Source organism: Octopus bimaculoides, chromosome 16 (assembly GCF_046866305.1).
Source record: "Octopus bimaculoides isolate indiv1 chromosome 16, ASM4686630v1, whole genome shotgun sequence".
Lineage (NCBI taxonomy): Eukaryota > Metazoa > Mollusca > Cephalopoda > Octopoda > Octopodidae > Octopus > Octopus bimaculoides.
Genome location: NC_142943.1, coordinates 46,087,281 through 46,099,495, shown reverse-complemented (window position 1 = coordinate 46,099,495; position 12,215 = coordinate 46,087,281). Strand labels below are relative to the sequence as shown.

General features: G+C 35.2%; 1 protein-coding gene across 1 annotated transcript in view; it reads right to left on the bottom strand.

The window, feature by feature from the left end:
• The window catches only part of LOC106872483 (beta-mannosidase), a 35,408-nt gene continuing 23,193 nt past the window's right edge, over nt 1–12,215 (bottom strand). The window contains exons 9-17 of the mRNA XM_089364633.1: nt 11,645–11,782; nt 9,699–9,778; nt 7,856–8,049; nt 7,094–7,273; nt 4,876–4,979; nt 4,247–4,391; nt 3,497–3,774; nt 2,041–2,223; nt 1–286 (exon numbers count right to left, since the gene is read on the bottom strand). Coding sequence (XP_089220759.1) covers nt 41–286; nt 2,041–2,223; nt 3,497–3,774; nt 4,247–4,391; nt 4,876–4,979; nt 7,094–7,273; nt 7,856–8,049; nt 9,699–9,778; nt 11,645–11,782 — 1,548 coding nt within the window. The 3' untranslated portion in view covers nt 1–40. The remainder of the gene's footprint in view (nt 287–2,040; nt 2,224–3,496; nt 3,775–4,246; nt 4,392–4,875; nt 4,980–7,093; nt 7,274–7,855; nt 8,050–9,698; nt 9,779–11,644; nt 11,783–12,215) is intronic.

Genomic DNA, 12,215 nt, shown 5'->3' with positions numbered 1-12,215 from the left:
TAGATTAAAAAATTTATCACCATTTATATATATATTCTAGTTACCTTTTTTCATAAACATCCATCAAAGATTTCACTGTTAATGATGTCTTCAGCTGATCCACATGAACATTTTGCCAAGCATAGAATTCAACAGATTTGTTTGCCTTTATCATTAGGAACCCATTGTCTGAGAAACGCCCCGATATTCCAGTAGCTTCTAACCAAACAAATGGAGCAATGTCTGAACTCTGAAGTGTAATATTGAAGGTATTGTTTCGGCCACTTACAGCAACCACTTTGGTGATCTGAGAGAGAGAGAGAGAGAGAGAGAGAGAGAGAAATTGAAGAAACCAATACAAAATTTAAAGAAACAAGTAAAGTGTGATGAAAAGACAGGATCCAAAAAGACTGGTGGTGGTCTGAGTTGGTAGAAATTATTGAAGGAAATTTATAAATTTGGATATGTTTGTATGGTTGGGAGTTTCTTCTCCTCCTCTGTAACATTCAAGCTCAAACTTCATTGTGTGATTGATAGAAAATGGAAGAATATTGATTCAGCTTGAAATTGAATAAACAAACAGTGAGTTGACCAAATGTTCAGTTTACTCTTTTACTGGTTTCAGTCATTTGACTGTGGCCATGCTGGGGCACCACCTTTAGTCGAGCAAATCGACCCCAGGACTTATTTTTTGTAAGCCTAGTACTTATTCTATCGGTCTCTTTTTGCCGAACCGCTATGTTACGGGGATGTAAACACACCAACATCGGTTGTCAAGCGAAGTTGGGGGGGACAAACATATACACACACACATATATATATATATATATATATATACACATATATACGACAGGCTTCTTTCAGTTTCCGTCTACCAAATCCACTCACAAGGCTTTGGTCAGCCTGAGGCAATAGTAGAAGACACTTGCCCAAGGTGCCATGCAGTGGGACTGAACCTGGAACCATGTGGTTGGTAAGCAAGCTACTTACCACACAGCCCCAGGCTGAGATAGTAGGGACCCTGCACATACAGTTGATTCAATAGGGTAACCAACAAGTAGCTGAGGGGCCAAGACACTCATCAATTATGTGCACTGGCTGTAAGTTTTTTTACTGACTCTGAAGCCAAGTAAATGATTTCTTAGATAGAAAGCCAGTTTTGTAAAAGGAAGAGTGAACTCAAATCGATTCCATGAAATTTAATTTTTAGCTAATGTCAGGAGGAGGAGGAGGAGGATCAAACACAAAGTTGACTCCAGCACGATTGGAATACAGATTCAAAAATAATCGGGGCTTTTTACTTGTATAATAACTACAGCCACCACTCATATGCGAGGATGATTTGGTATCATTTACTGTATTTTAAAAATGGTTTAAAGTACTCATGTAGTTGTGAGCAGACACGGGCATCCTCTTGACCAACTCACTTTCGAATCAGTGAAATAGTTGGAGAGATAGTACAAGAATTCAGTAGGCATGGTATCTTTTTTATTTGTGTAACACTAATATTATAGGAGGGTAGCAAAATAAAGAGTATTCAGTCTATTGTCAGTATATTAGATAGGTTACTGACCTCAGAAAGGTGGAAAACAAATGCAACTTTAGCTAGATTCGAACTCAGAATAGTGGAGGAAGAACATCATATAGACTGCTCACTATTTTACTGTTCTTACGTGTCTTGAAAGAAAATGTTTCTCTCAATGAATAATTTCCATTTCTTCAGCAATTTCTATTTTCTAAAATTGATATTGAAAAGCAATCCTGTATTTGTTGGCCAATGAAAAAATTTAAGATAAATATTTGGCCAACACCACAATAAACAAGCTTGAAATATAAATCTCTAAGCTCTTTTCTCATGTCCCTCTGTTAAATAGAATTAAACCCCGAAGACAAAAAAAAAAAAAAATTTCTGAAATTCTTATTAAATGGTAAAAAGCCACAGGACTGCATCAGCCAATATGTCCTGCTTTTTAGGACTGAGGGCAATTTGGCTGCTATTTCTAGCATGTCAAGCGACTTAAAATATGCAAAATTGACAAATATTCATTTCAAATACCATACCTTTATTTTTGCAAATGGGATTCCTCCTGAAGGTACAAGACGCCCAAGCGGCAGCCAAGATGTTGGCACAGAACCCTCAGAATCCAAGGAGAAAGACAAGAAACATGATTTAAGAGAACATTTCTTGTGGTCCACAATCTCTGATCCAGGAATTTTGAGAACAACATCTGAAGTTTTGTTTAACTATATTCAAAGAAAAAGAGAGGCATGGTTAACAAACAACATTGGGGATACATGCATACATTGCTAATCAAGTGATGTCAGTTGACAGGCATTACTTCATCATTTGGCATCCCTTTTTCCATGCTGGTTGAGGTTGGATGGTTTAAAAGGAACAGGCAAGCCAGATGGTTGTGCAGGGGTCTGATACCTGCTTTAGCATGGTTTGGATGCCCTTCCTTTTGAGATATAACCAAATTCAGACTTATAACAAATATAGAAATATAAATAGAAGCATAAAGTCAGGAGGTCTGAGCATTGGAAATATGTCTATTTCAGTTCTATATTTAAGAGATGAGGAATTATTTACACTATTTACATTTGATGGATATTTGTCCTCATCTTGTTTGTTGTTAACATGTTTCGGCTGATATACTTTCCAGCCTTCATTAGGTGTTTTGGGGAAATTTTTAACCTGGGTTCTCATTCCTAAGGTATTTTTCAATGTTATTATTATTATTATTATTATTATTATTATTATCGTTATTATTCAGGTCACTGCCTGGAATCAAACTTGGAATCTTGGGGTCAGTAGCCCGTGCTCTTAACCACTAAGCCGTATTAATAATAATGATAATAACATTGAAAAATACCTTAGGAATGAGAACCCGGATTCGAAATTTCCCCAAGACACCTGATGAAGGCTAGAGAGTATATCAGCCAAAACGCGTTAGCAACAAACAAGATGAGGACAAATATCCGTCAAATGTAAATAATGTATATATTTATTTAACTACATGACTTCCATAGGGTTACAACTGTTTCGCAACCTTCTTCATGTACCATTAATTTTAGTATACAAGAAATTATACATGCATGTTTGCATCAATATGTATGCCCAGCCTTAAACAATACAATTATATATTCACAAATTAATATAAATAAAGAAAGCAATGGTGTCTCCTTCCACCCAACCATAGAATTCACATCTGCCATTTCGAACACTTCTGACAACTTTATAAGCATTGCACTTTCTATTCTATTGACCATCTTTGCTTCAGTCTTTTATAAACCTATCAACCCTCATTTCCATCTCAGTTTCACTCACATAATAAACCAGTTCTCTGCTACTCAAAATCCTTTGCATCTACTCTCTCTCTCTTTCTCTAACAAAGACTTGACTCTGGAATGAAATCTTTCATACTAACCTTGAATGAATCATCATGAGTGTTGCAGCAAGTTACAAAGTATATATGAAAAAAATAAATATTCCCCTTAAACTCATCCAAATACTTACACTATATTTTTGGGTCCAGCTTTTCACTGGGGTTCGGTTCTTCCAATTATATAACTCCACATGTAAAATGCCAGTCAGTACTGAATTCTTATTTTTGGAGATGTTGAGTGGAACCATTTCTAGGCTACCATCTGGCCTTCTGTGTTCTTTGATTGGAATACTGTCCACAACAATATTTATATAAAGCATCTTTTCATTAACAAAATATGGTGATATCAAAACAGGGGAAAAGAACTTTTTAGAATAATAATGAAGCATCTTCCATGTTCCATCATATTCTGCAAGAGAGAAAAAAAAATACATGTATATATATGCTTTTGAAGCTAAATAAATTAGGATGTTTATATCATTAATATTATAAAATTAATTTTTTACACACACACACACACACTGTCTATCATTGACTTATTTTATTAAATCAATAAATTCTGTTCCTTTCATGTAAACATTTTTATAAATAAATAAGAATGTTTTTTGTTTGAAATAAAATTTCTGATGCAAGACACAAAAGAAGATAGGTACTATTGTATTAATATATAATTATTGTAAAAACATGGAGCACATTTTGTATATTTTTCAACCATGGAAATGTGAAAGCAATCCTGTTTCTTTTGATGGTCCACTGCCAATTTTAAAGTATTCATATTATCCTGATTAATAAAAATCCTGACCAAAAAAGGAAAATAAAATAAAAATTTTTCCGATTAAAAAAAACAAACAAACATGCTTTGCTTCCTCCTTTGAACTTACCAATAGAAGACCAAGTTGGAGCTTGCCAAATATCATTTAGTTGCCAATAGAGGGCGCCCATAGTTAATCCAAATCCATTGATCACTTCACTTTGATGTCTACGATAGCTTTCTGTCTCAAATCGTATTGACATCGCTTGGTTTATCTCAAAAAGAAAAACAAGAAGAAATAATAACATCTTAGAATTCTAAGATACAAAGAAGACAATTCAAAGCCTGGAACTAATTACCAAAACTAATTCAATGTTTACTTCATTAATATATAAACACTAACTTAATTACTGTTTATTTTTGGAAAATGGCATCTCTGTGTAATAAATAAGTTTACTATAATATTCTTTTGTCTTGCAAGGTACTTGGTGACCCTATTGGTAATGGTACCATGTAAAAAGCCCTGGTGCCACATAAAATGCAGCCAGTACACTGAAGTGGTTGGCATTAGGAAAGGCATCCAGCAATAGAAACAATACCAAAACAAACAATGGAACCTGAAATGGCTTTTGGCCATGCCAGCTCCTGTCAAACCATCCAACCCATGCCAGCATGGAAAATGGATGATAAATGATGACGATGATGGTGTTTGGAAGTAAGGTGTTCAGTTAAAAAAAAAACAAAAAAAAACAATTATACCTGTGTAAGGTATATAATATCTTGAAATGTTTTATGCTTGAATTTCTTTGAAGAGGGTGGAAGGTCAAAGTGTTGCAAAATTTCTGCTTCCATTTCCAATTGTCCTGCAAATAAAAAAGAAAAAAGACAATACAAAGAAAGCAAAGGAATATAAAAGAAAGTTTTATTTCATTTTATGGAAAAGATGGTGAATTGATAAAATCATCAGAGCATTGCACAAAATGCCTTGCGAAATAACGTTTTACATTCTGAATTCAAATCCACCAGGGTTAGTGTTTCCTCCTACTGGAGTTGTTAAAATAAGATACCAGTTACATATTGGGTGAATGTATTCTAGATGTGAATGGAATTATAATAGAAGGTAATTTTCTGTGCTCAAGAAGATCTCCCCCCATGGCAAAATTGAGATCTTGTAAGTATTTTGTTTATGCTTATACATGTTGGACTCTATCCCTGCATCCATTCTGCCTCATCAAGCATTCCCCACATCTCATCTTCCTAACATTAATCCCCCCATCACTCTCCTAACTGTGGCACTACTCTGTTGCTGGGTAAGAAGATCAATTAGTAACCACATAGCCTTGGGTTCACTTCCACTGTCTAGCACCTTTGGTAAATGTTTTCAACTATTATAACTTTTGGTCAACCAACACTTTCTGAGAGAAATGGGTAGCTGGAAATTGTGTGGAAGCCTATCATATGCGTGCATGCATACTGCTTAAAAAGAATGGTATCCTGTTTATGTCCCATAACTGTGGGACACATGACAATTGCGAAATAAAGTAAAAGAATAAAATGTCAATATTAAAGAGCCACACCCAACCAAGTTGGACATGTATCAGAGAGATCAATAATTCTGAATATGTCACAAGCATTAAACTGTGTCCATGAACAAAACACACAATTCTCAATTAATCAAAAACACCCAGTTGTTAACAGGTCACTAAAATGACCTACTTCCAACTCACTGCTGGAAGTAGGTCATTTTAGTAGTAAAGACATTGTTGTTGCTGCTGGTGGTGGTGGTGTTATTTCATTCCAGATCAATTCTGATCCACCATGTCTTTATGGCTGTTCTTGGAGGACATTCAATATCCCCACTCCCTTTTCCAAGATGCTAAGGTGTGACTGAAAGGGAATTTAGTTGCTATTTTTAACAAGTTGAATGACAAAGTAGAGAAGGCTTTTTTGTAGGCTTAAGGTTGTTGTTGTTGCTTAACCCCAGGTTGGCCTTGAATGAGTAAACCTATGGACCATCCATATTTTTTTCCTTTTACTTTTCAAGACATCATACAACATGCCCATTCTCTTTTCAAACAATAAGGTGTGATTTTAAGGATATTTAGCTGCTATTTCTAACATTTTGAGTGACCCTATGGAGGCTCTCACATTTGGCTCATAATAAACAATTTTTTTCTTTTTAAAAATGTTTTCTTGGTGTTGGGTATTGAGCAAAATTACTCTTGTGAAACAACCACCTTTGACAGATTGACATCAAAGACAAGGCAAGTTTGGTTTGTCATTCCCATAATATTTCAGGAAATGAAATTTCTTAAAAAATCCATGAAATAATTAACCTTAGTCTACATAAATTTAAGTTGCAAAATTTTCAGATTTTAACCTTTGGCTAAGATCAAAGTGAAGTTTTTGTGTGTTACAAGAAGACAAGAATCCTGATGAGTCGAGCAAAACTTTCTGTCAAAACAAAGATTCTTTAGCTTCTCTTAAAGCTTAGCAGTGAAAGGACAACACCGCCAATTCTTTTCAAAGCCTCCTATAGTTTTGGTAGAGCAGCATCAATAGCTCTTCTCAGGTCTTCCAAATTTGGAGAGAAATAAGAACGAAGGAATACTCAGTGCTAGAAACAGAAGAATCTATTAAATGAATGCAAACAACAGAGAGACAGGTTAAATTTACCATTTCAAAAGAGAAATTTGTTGAAATATGGGATCCTTGCCAAATCAGTTTTGCTAAAACAGCCCACCACCAGTTTCCTTAGATCCGAGTTCTATTTGCACTTTATCCATAAGGCCTGGATTGAAGGGGTCAGAGTTTAGTCATTTGGAGAGGAAAGAGTTAAGATTATCAAAATATTAGACATTTTACCACCTTCTGGCAAAATTCTACAATTAAACTGAATACATTTTGCAGTAAGAAGAAAACAAACATCTAAACAGAAAATTACAAAACTGAGAAGATGAATATTGCTGGTTCTTACCTGCTAAATGATGTTGTCTGTGAAGAGTAAAGTTACTCCAATACTTCAGAGCTGATTGGTTTAACAAAGGCACCAATGAAGAGTAAGAACACCACGACTGGATACCATATTCTGATGCAAAGCGTGGTATTGGAATACTGGAATCAAGCCAGAGATCACTTATATAATCATAGAAGTGAACTGAAGTAGAAGAAACAAAAAGACATTAACATTAAATGTAACAAAGCAGTTAAGGGTTCACATTCCAGTCAGTGACATGAAAATATTTTTATTTCTATGAAGAAACTGATTTTTGTAAATATAGCCTCAATGCTATCGTCTTTAGAATTTAATATTTTGACCTGAAGTATTTGAATATAAAAAATTTTTAAGATGAGCGAAAGAAATATACTTCTCAGTATATATTGGCACTATTCTATAAGGACATTAAACAATTTGTTCTCACTCCTCACAAAGGGTCTGTGAAAGCCATGGGTTCATCTCCTTCCTCCAAACCAAAAACGAAAAAACCCAGAAGGGGAGTTGAATTCAGCACTGCAAATTAAAACATTTGTCAATTTTTCATACAGTAGTAACTTGATCCAATCTTATGTCCCTCTTTCCAGCAAGGTGGACTAGTCCATTGGAGAGTTAAATGTAGTGCTAATTACAGGAATTGAACTCCACATCTCTAGCTGATTATCCAGTACCTACCAAATCAGCCAAATATGGTCTCACTTGATACATGGAATCAAATAAAAAAATAATCAAAAAGTTATTTACTGTCGCCATAATTTTGAGCAGCAGGATTGGGAGAAATGCCTCCATCTAATTTCGTTTTAACTCCATTTGAAGGGCTTGATGTCACAAATGGACGGCTGTTATCTTCCTTTGTGACATTAGTACCAATTGTGTTTACATATAGCTTGATGTAGGCTTCCCGATATTTCTTGTTATGTTCTAAGCTGATAGGGAACCTGAGGAAAGAGAAAGAAAAAGATACAATTACTAAAAGCAAGTGAAAAAAAAAGGGTTGAGAGCTAACAAATCAACTTCCTCTACCCCCTCCTCATCACCCTCACCACCACTATCATTTTCCTAATATCCAAAATACATATATTATCTACAACTACTTAGGAAATGGTTGTTTTAAAAAACAAAACTGACCCTCCAGAAAGTAAAAAGAAAAATGTGGCCTTTGTAGATAAGATACTGGACAACCTAATTATCTCGAGTTTAAATACACTGCAATTGTTTCATGGTATATTCGGATAACCCATTGCATTAGTTTATATTTGTTTAGGTTTCATGATTTAGTATGAAGTTATTTCATGTATTTGTGGGAGTTTATTGTGCTGTGCTATGAGTGTTATTTTCATCATTAATTGTTTCTTTTGGGAGAGAATTCAGTTTAAATACAGATGTGTTGTTTACTTATGTTTTTCTGTCAAGCTCTGTTTAATGCTGTGTGATGCAGTGTATTGCAACTGTCCCCTGTATCTATATATTGTACAGAATTCTGTATAAAAATAAATTAAATTACTGATGTGCCAACAATCTTTTATTTCATAGCTCTTAAAATCCCAATCAAGGACTGAAAAATGTGTTGCCTGTTTTTCTGTTCACAAGAATGCAATTTCTACAGACATATTGCTTACATTCATACCATGTAAGCAATATGGCTAAAACAATTTATAGAAATATTGTATAATAGATCAAATATGAATAATGGAAGCAATATTCTATACAATAAATAACTAAACTAAATATCCAGATAACAGACCAGTCATAAAAAATAAACACCAGACAGACAAGGTATAAATCAATGCATAATTTATACAATGTATAATTCAAACTGGGTTAATCTGGACTCCAGCGAGGAGACAAACAATCTTCCAGCAAATAGAACCAAGTGACAGGAGGAGAAGAAACAGAAAGAAGGAGAACAAAAGACACAGAGAAAGGCACGATGCTGTGTTAGAGTGGTAGTGGTGAGGAGGGTAATGTTGATGAAGTTAACATTAGAGATGGCTGTAGTGAGGATGATATCATTGGGGATTATCATTATCATTGTCTTTCAACCTAAGTCACATTATTTACATTTGATGGATATTTGTCCTCATCTTGTTTGTTGTTAGCATGTTTCGGCTGATATACCCGCCAGCCTTCATCAGGTGGTCTTGGGGAAATTTCGAACCTGGGTTCTCATTCCTAAGGTATTTTTCGATATTATTATTATTATTATTATTATTCAGGTTACTGCCTGGAATCGAAATCGGAATCTTGGGGTTAATAGCCCGCGCTCTTAACCACTACACCATATGCCCATGGGCATAATAATAATAATAACATTGAAAAATAATTATTATTATCAATATGGCAGCTAGCTGTCTGAGTCTTTAGCATGACGAGTGAAATGCTTAGCAGTATTTTGTCTGCCGTTCAAGTTCTGCCGAGGTTGGCTTTGCCTTTCATCCTTCTGGGGCTGATGAAATAAGTACCAGCTGGGCGCTGGGGGTCGATGTAATCAACTTGCACCCTCTCTAAATTTCAGGCCTTGTGCCTATCGTAGACAGGATTATTATTATTAGTGTGTGAAGAACAGCTTAAATATCAACAAACTGACCATCCGTTTACCAGAGCAAGTTCATTTTCATTGTTTCCAGCCCAAATAACAATAGATGGGTGATGCATCAAACGACGAACCTGCCAATGAAATAAACAAATAATAATAAACAAAACAAAAAGTAAACAAAGAATGGAAAAAAAATAAGAGCAGCAGGAATGGCGTTTAATGTTATTTAGCTGCATGTCAACCTTGAATGAACAAAGTTTAAAGGCTCCATCTTTTTAGATTAACATGTTATTTTATATTTATATATATATATATATATATATATATATATATATATATATATATATATACATACATACGATGTTGTGCCCAGCGTCGTCTTTCTGGCACTTGTGCCGGTGGCACATGTAAAGACATTCGAGTGAGATCGTAGCCAGTGCCGCTGGACTGGCTCCTGTGCAGGTGGCACGTAAAATACACCATTTCGAACGTGGCCATTTCCAGTACCGCCTGACTGGCCTTTGTGCCTGTGGCACGTAAAAGCACCCACTACAGTCTAGGAGTGGTTGGCGTTAGGAAGGGCATCCAGCTGTGGAAATTCTGCCAAATCAGATTGGAGCCTGGTGTAACCATCTGGTTTCACCAGTCCTCAGTCAAATCGTCCAGCCCATGCTAGCATAGAAAGCGAACATTAAACGATGATGATGATGATGATGATGATACATACATACAGGTAAAATAGTTAGTGGGCTGTTATGTAGACGTGTGTGTGTGTATACACATATGTGTATGCACGTAGGTAAATGGATATGAATGTAAACAGATAAACATAGAGACGGCTAGGTACAGGGGTATTATGAACAGATATACACATATACATACGCAAATGAAGACTGAAACATGTGACCATATACACACACTTCACACAAGGACACATGGGGACACATCCATACATACATACAGACACAGTGAATAGTCACAAAAACCCATACACAGACAAACTCAGACATGCACACACAAGGAGACAGAGGTACACACACACACACACGAACTCACAAACACATGAATATGCAGAATACATACAAACGTACACACATACATATATACATACATACACACACATGCATGCATGCATACATACATACACACACATGCATGCATACATACATACACACATGCATGTGTATGTGCACACACACAAACAAAAAGAACGCAGCTTGGATAACGGACAGCGTCAACGACCATTGAAAGGGTTGCAAGACGCAACAAAAATTTTAGGGAAAATAAGTAAACAAGTGGGAACTTTACTGGTGAGTGTGTTAAATAAAAGCAGGAAATCAGAATAACTCTTCCCAGACACAACACGTTATTTTAGACTATCCAGTTTTTTTAAGGGAATACATTATCTAATGGGTCTTTTTTCTTTTCAAGACGGTAGTGTGGGATTTAAGGGAGATTTGGCTACTATTTCTAGCAGATCAAGCAGCCTTGCAAAAGCTCCTTCTGTAGTTGGTATTGATATTGTTTTGTTAGCTTTGGTCAGTCCTATTGCCATAGACAAGACCTATGGTCAAAGGCATTACAAATATGATCATGGTTTCATTTGGTTGCTATTTCTAGTAGACCAAACCACCACATAAAGGTTCTTTCTTTCTCTTTTTTTTTTGTTTCCTGACACTGATGGAGCTACAGTAGGTAATGTTATGATTGATGTTTTTGAGAAAGAGAAAAACAAAATTAGATAAAAAAAAATTTTTTAGAAGGAAGAAAAATGACAAAATAAAAATTTAAAAACATGAAAAAATACAAAAAGCTGCAGAAAAATAAATTAAAAGAAAATTTAAGAGACAAGTGATAGAACAGAATAAAAGAAGGACAGAATAAAAGAAGCAGAGAATGGTAGAATAAAGAACAATGAAAAAAAAATGAAGTAAAACTCCATGAGGAAAGAAGAGAAAGTACAGGGAAAATAAAAACAAACTGTGTGTGTGTGTTACCTGATAAACAACTTCATCTTCGACAGATGCCAGAAAGTCTGGAGAGTCTGGGTAGAGAGCTACAGCAAACATAAAGTCCTGCCATATCATCACACCAAATTCATCAGCAATCTGGTAGAATTCATCACTTTCGTAGACCTGTTTCAGGGATTAGAAAGAGAGAAGTGGAAATCATATTGAATCAGCAAACTGATTGGTTTTAAATGTAAATGTAGAGCAAATGTTTTACTGCATTGTTTGGTCAGTACCCTTGATTCTACACTCCTTCAATTTACATTGGACCCTGAATGTTTTCTGAAATAAGCTAGGATCTTGTTCAGAAGAAAATTCACATAGGCTTACCTTGTTATAAGTAAAAACTAATAAAATATTCTTGTCAACTGAAGAAAACGATTTTGATAACTTTTGATCTCACTTGCACTGAAAATATCCAGGTATTTCGATCAACATCAAACTACACTTTTCCACTTTACACCATTCTTCTTTCTGTTATTTATGAAATCTTATGAAAACAACGTTGGTTGCAACTGGGTCACATGTCAGGCAAGAAATTCTTTTAATTTCTGTCGGG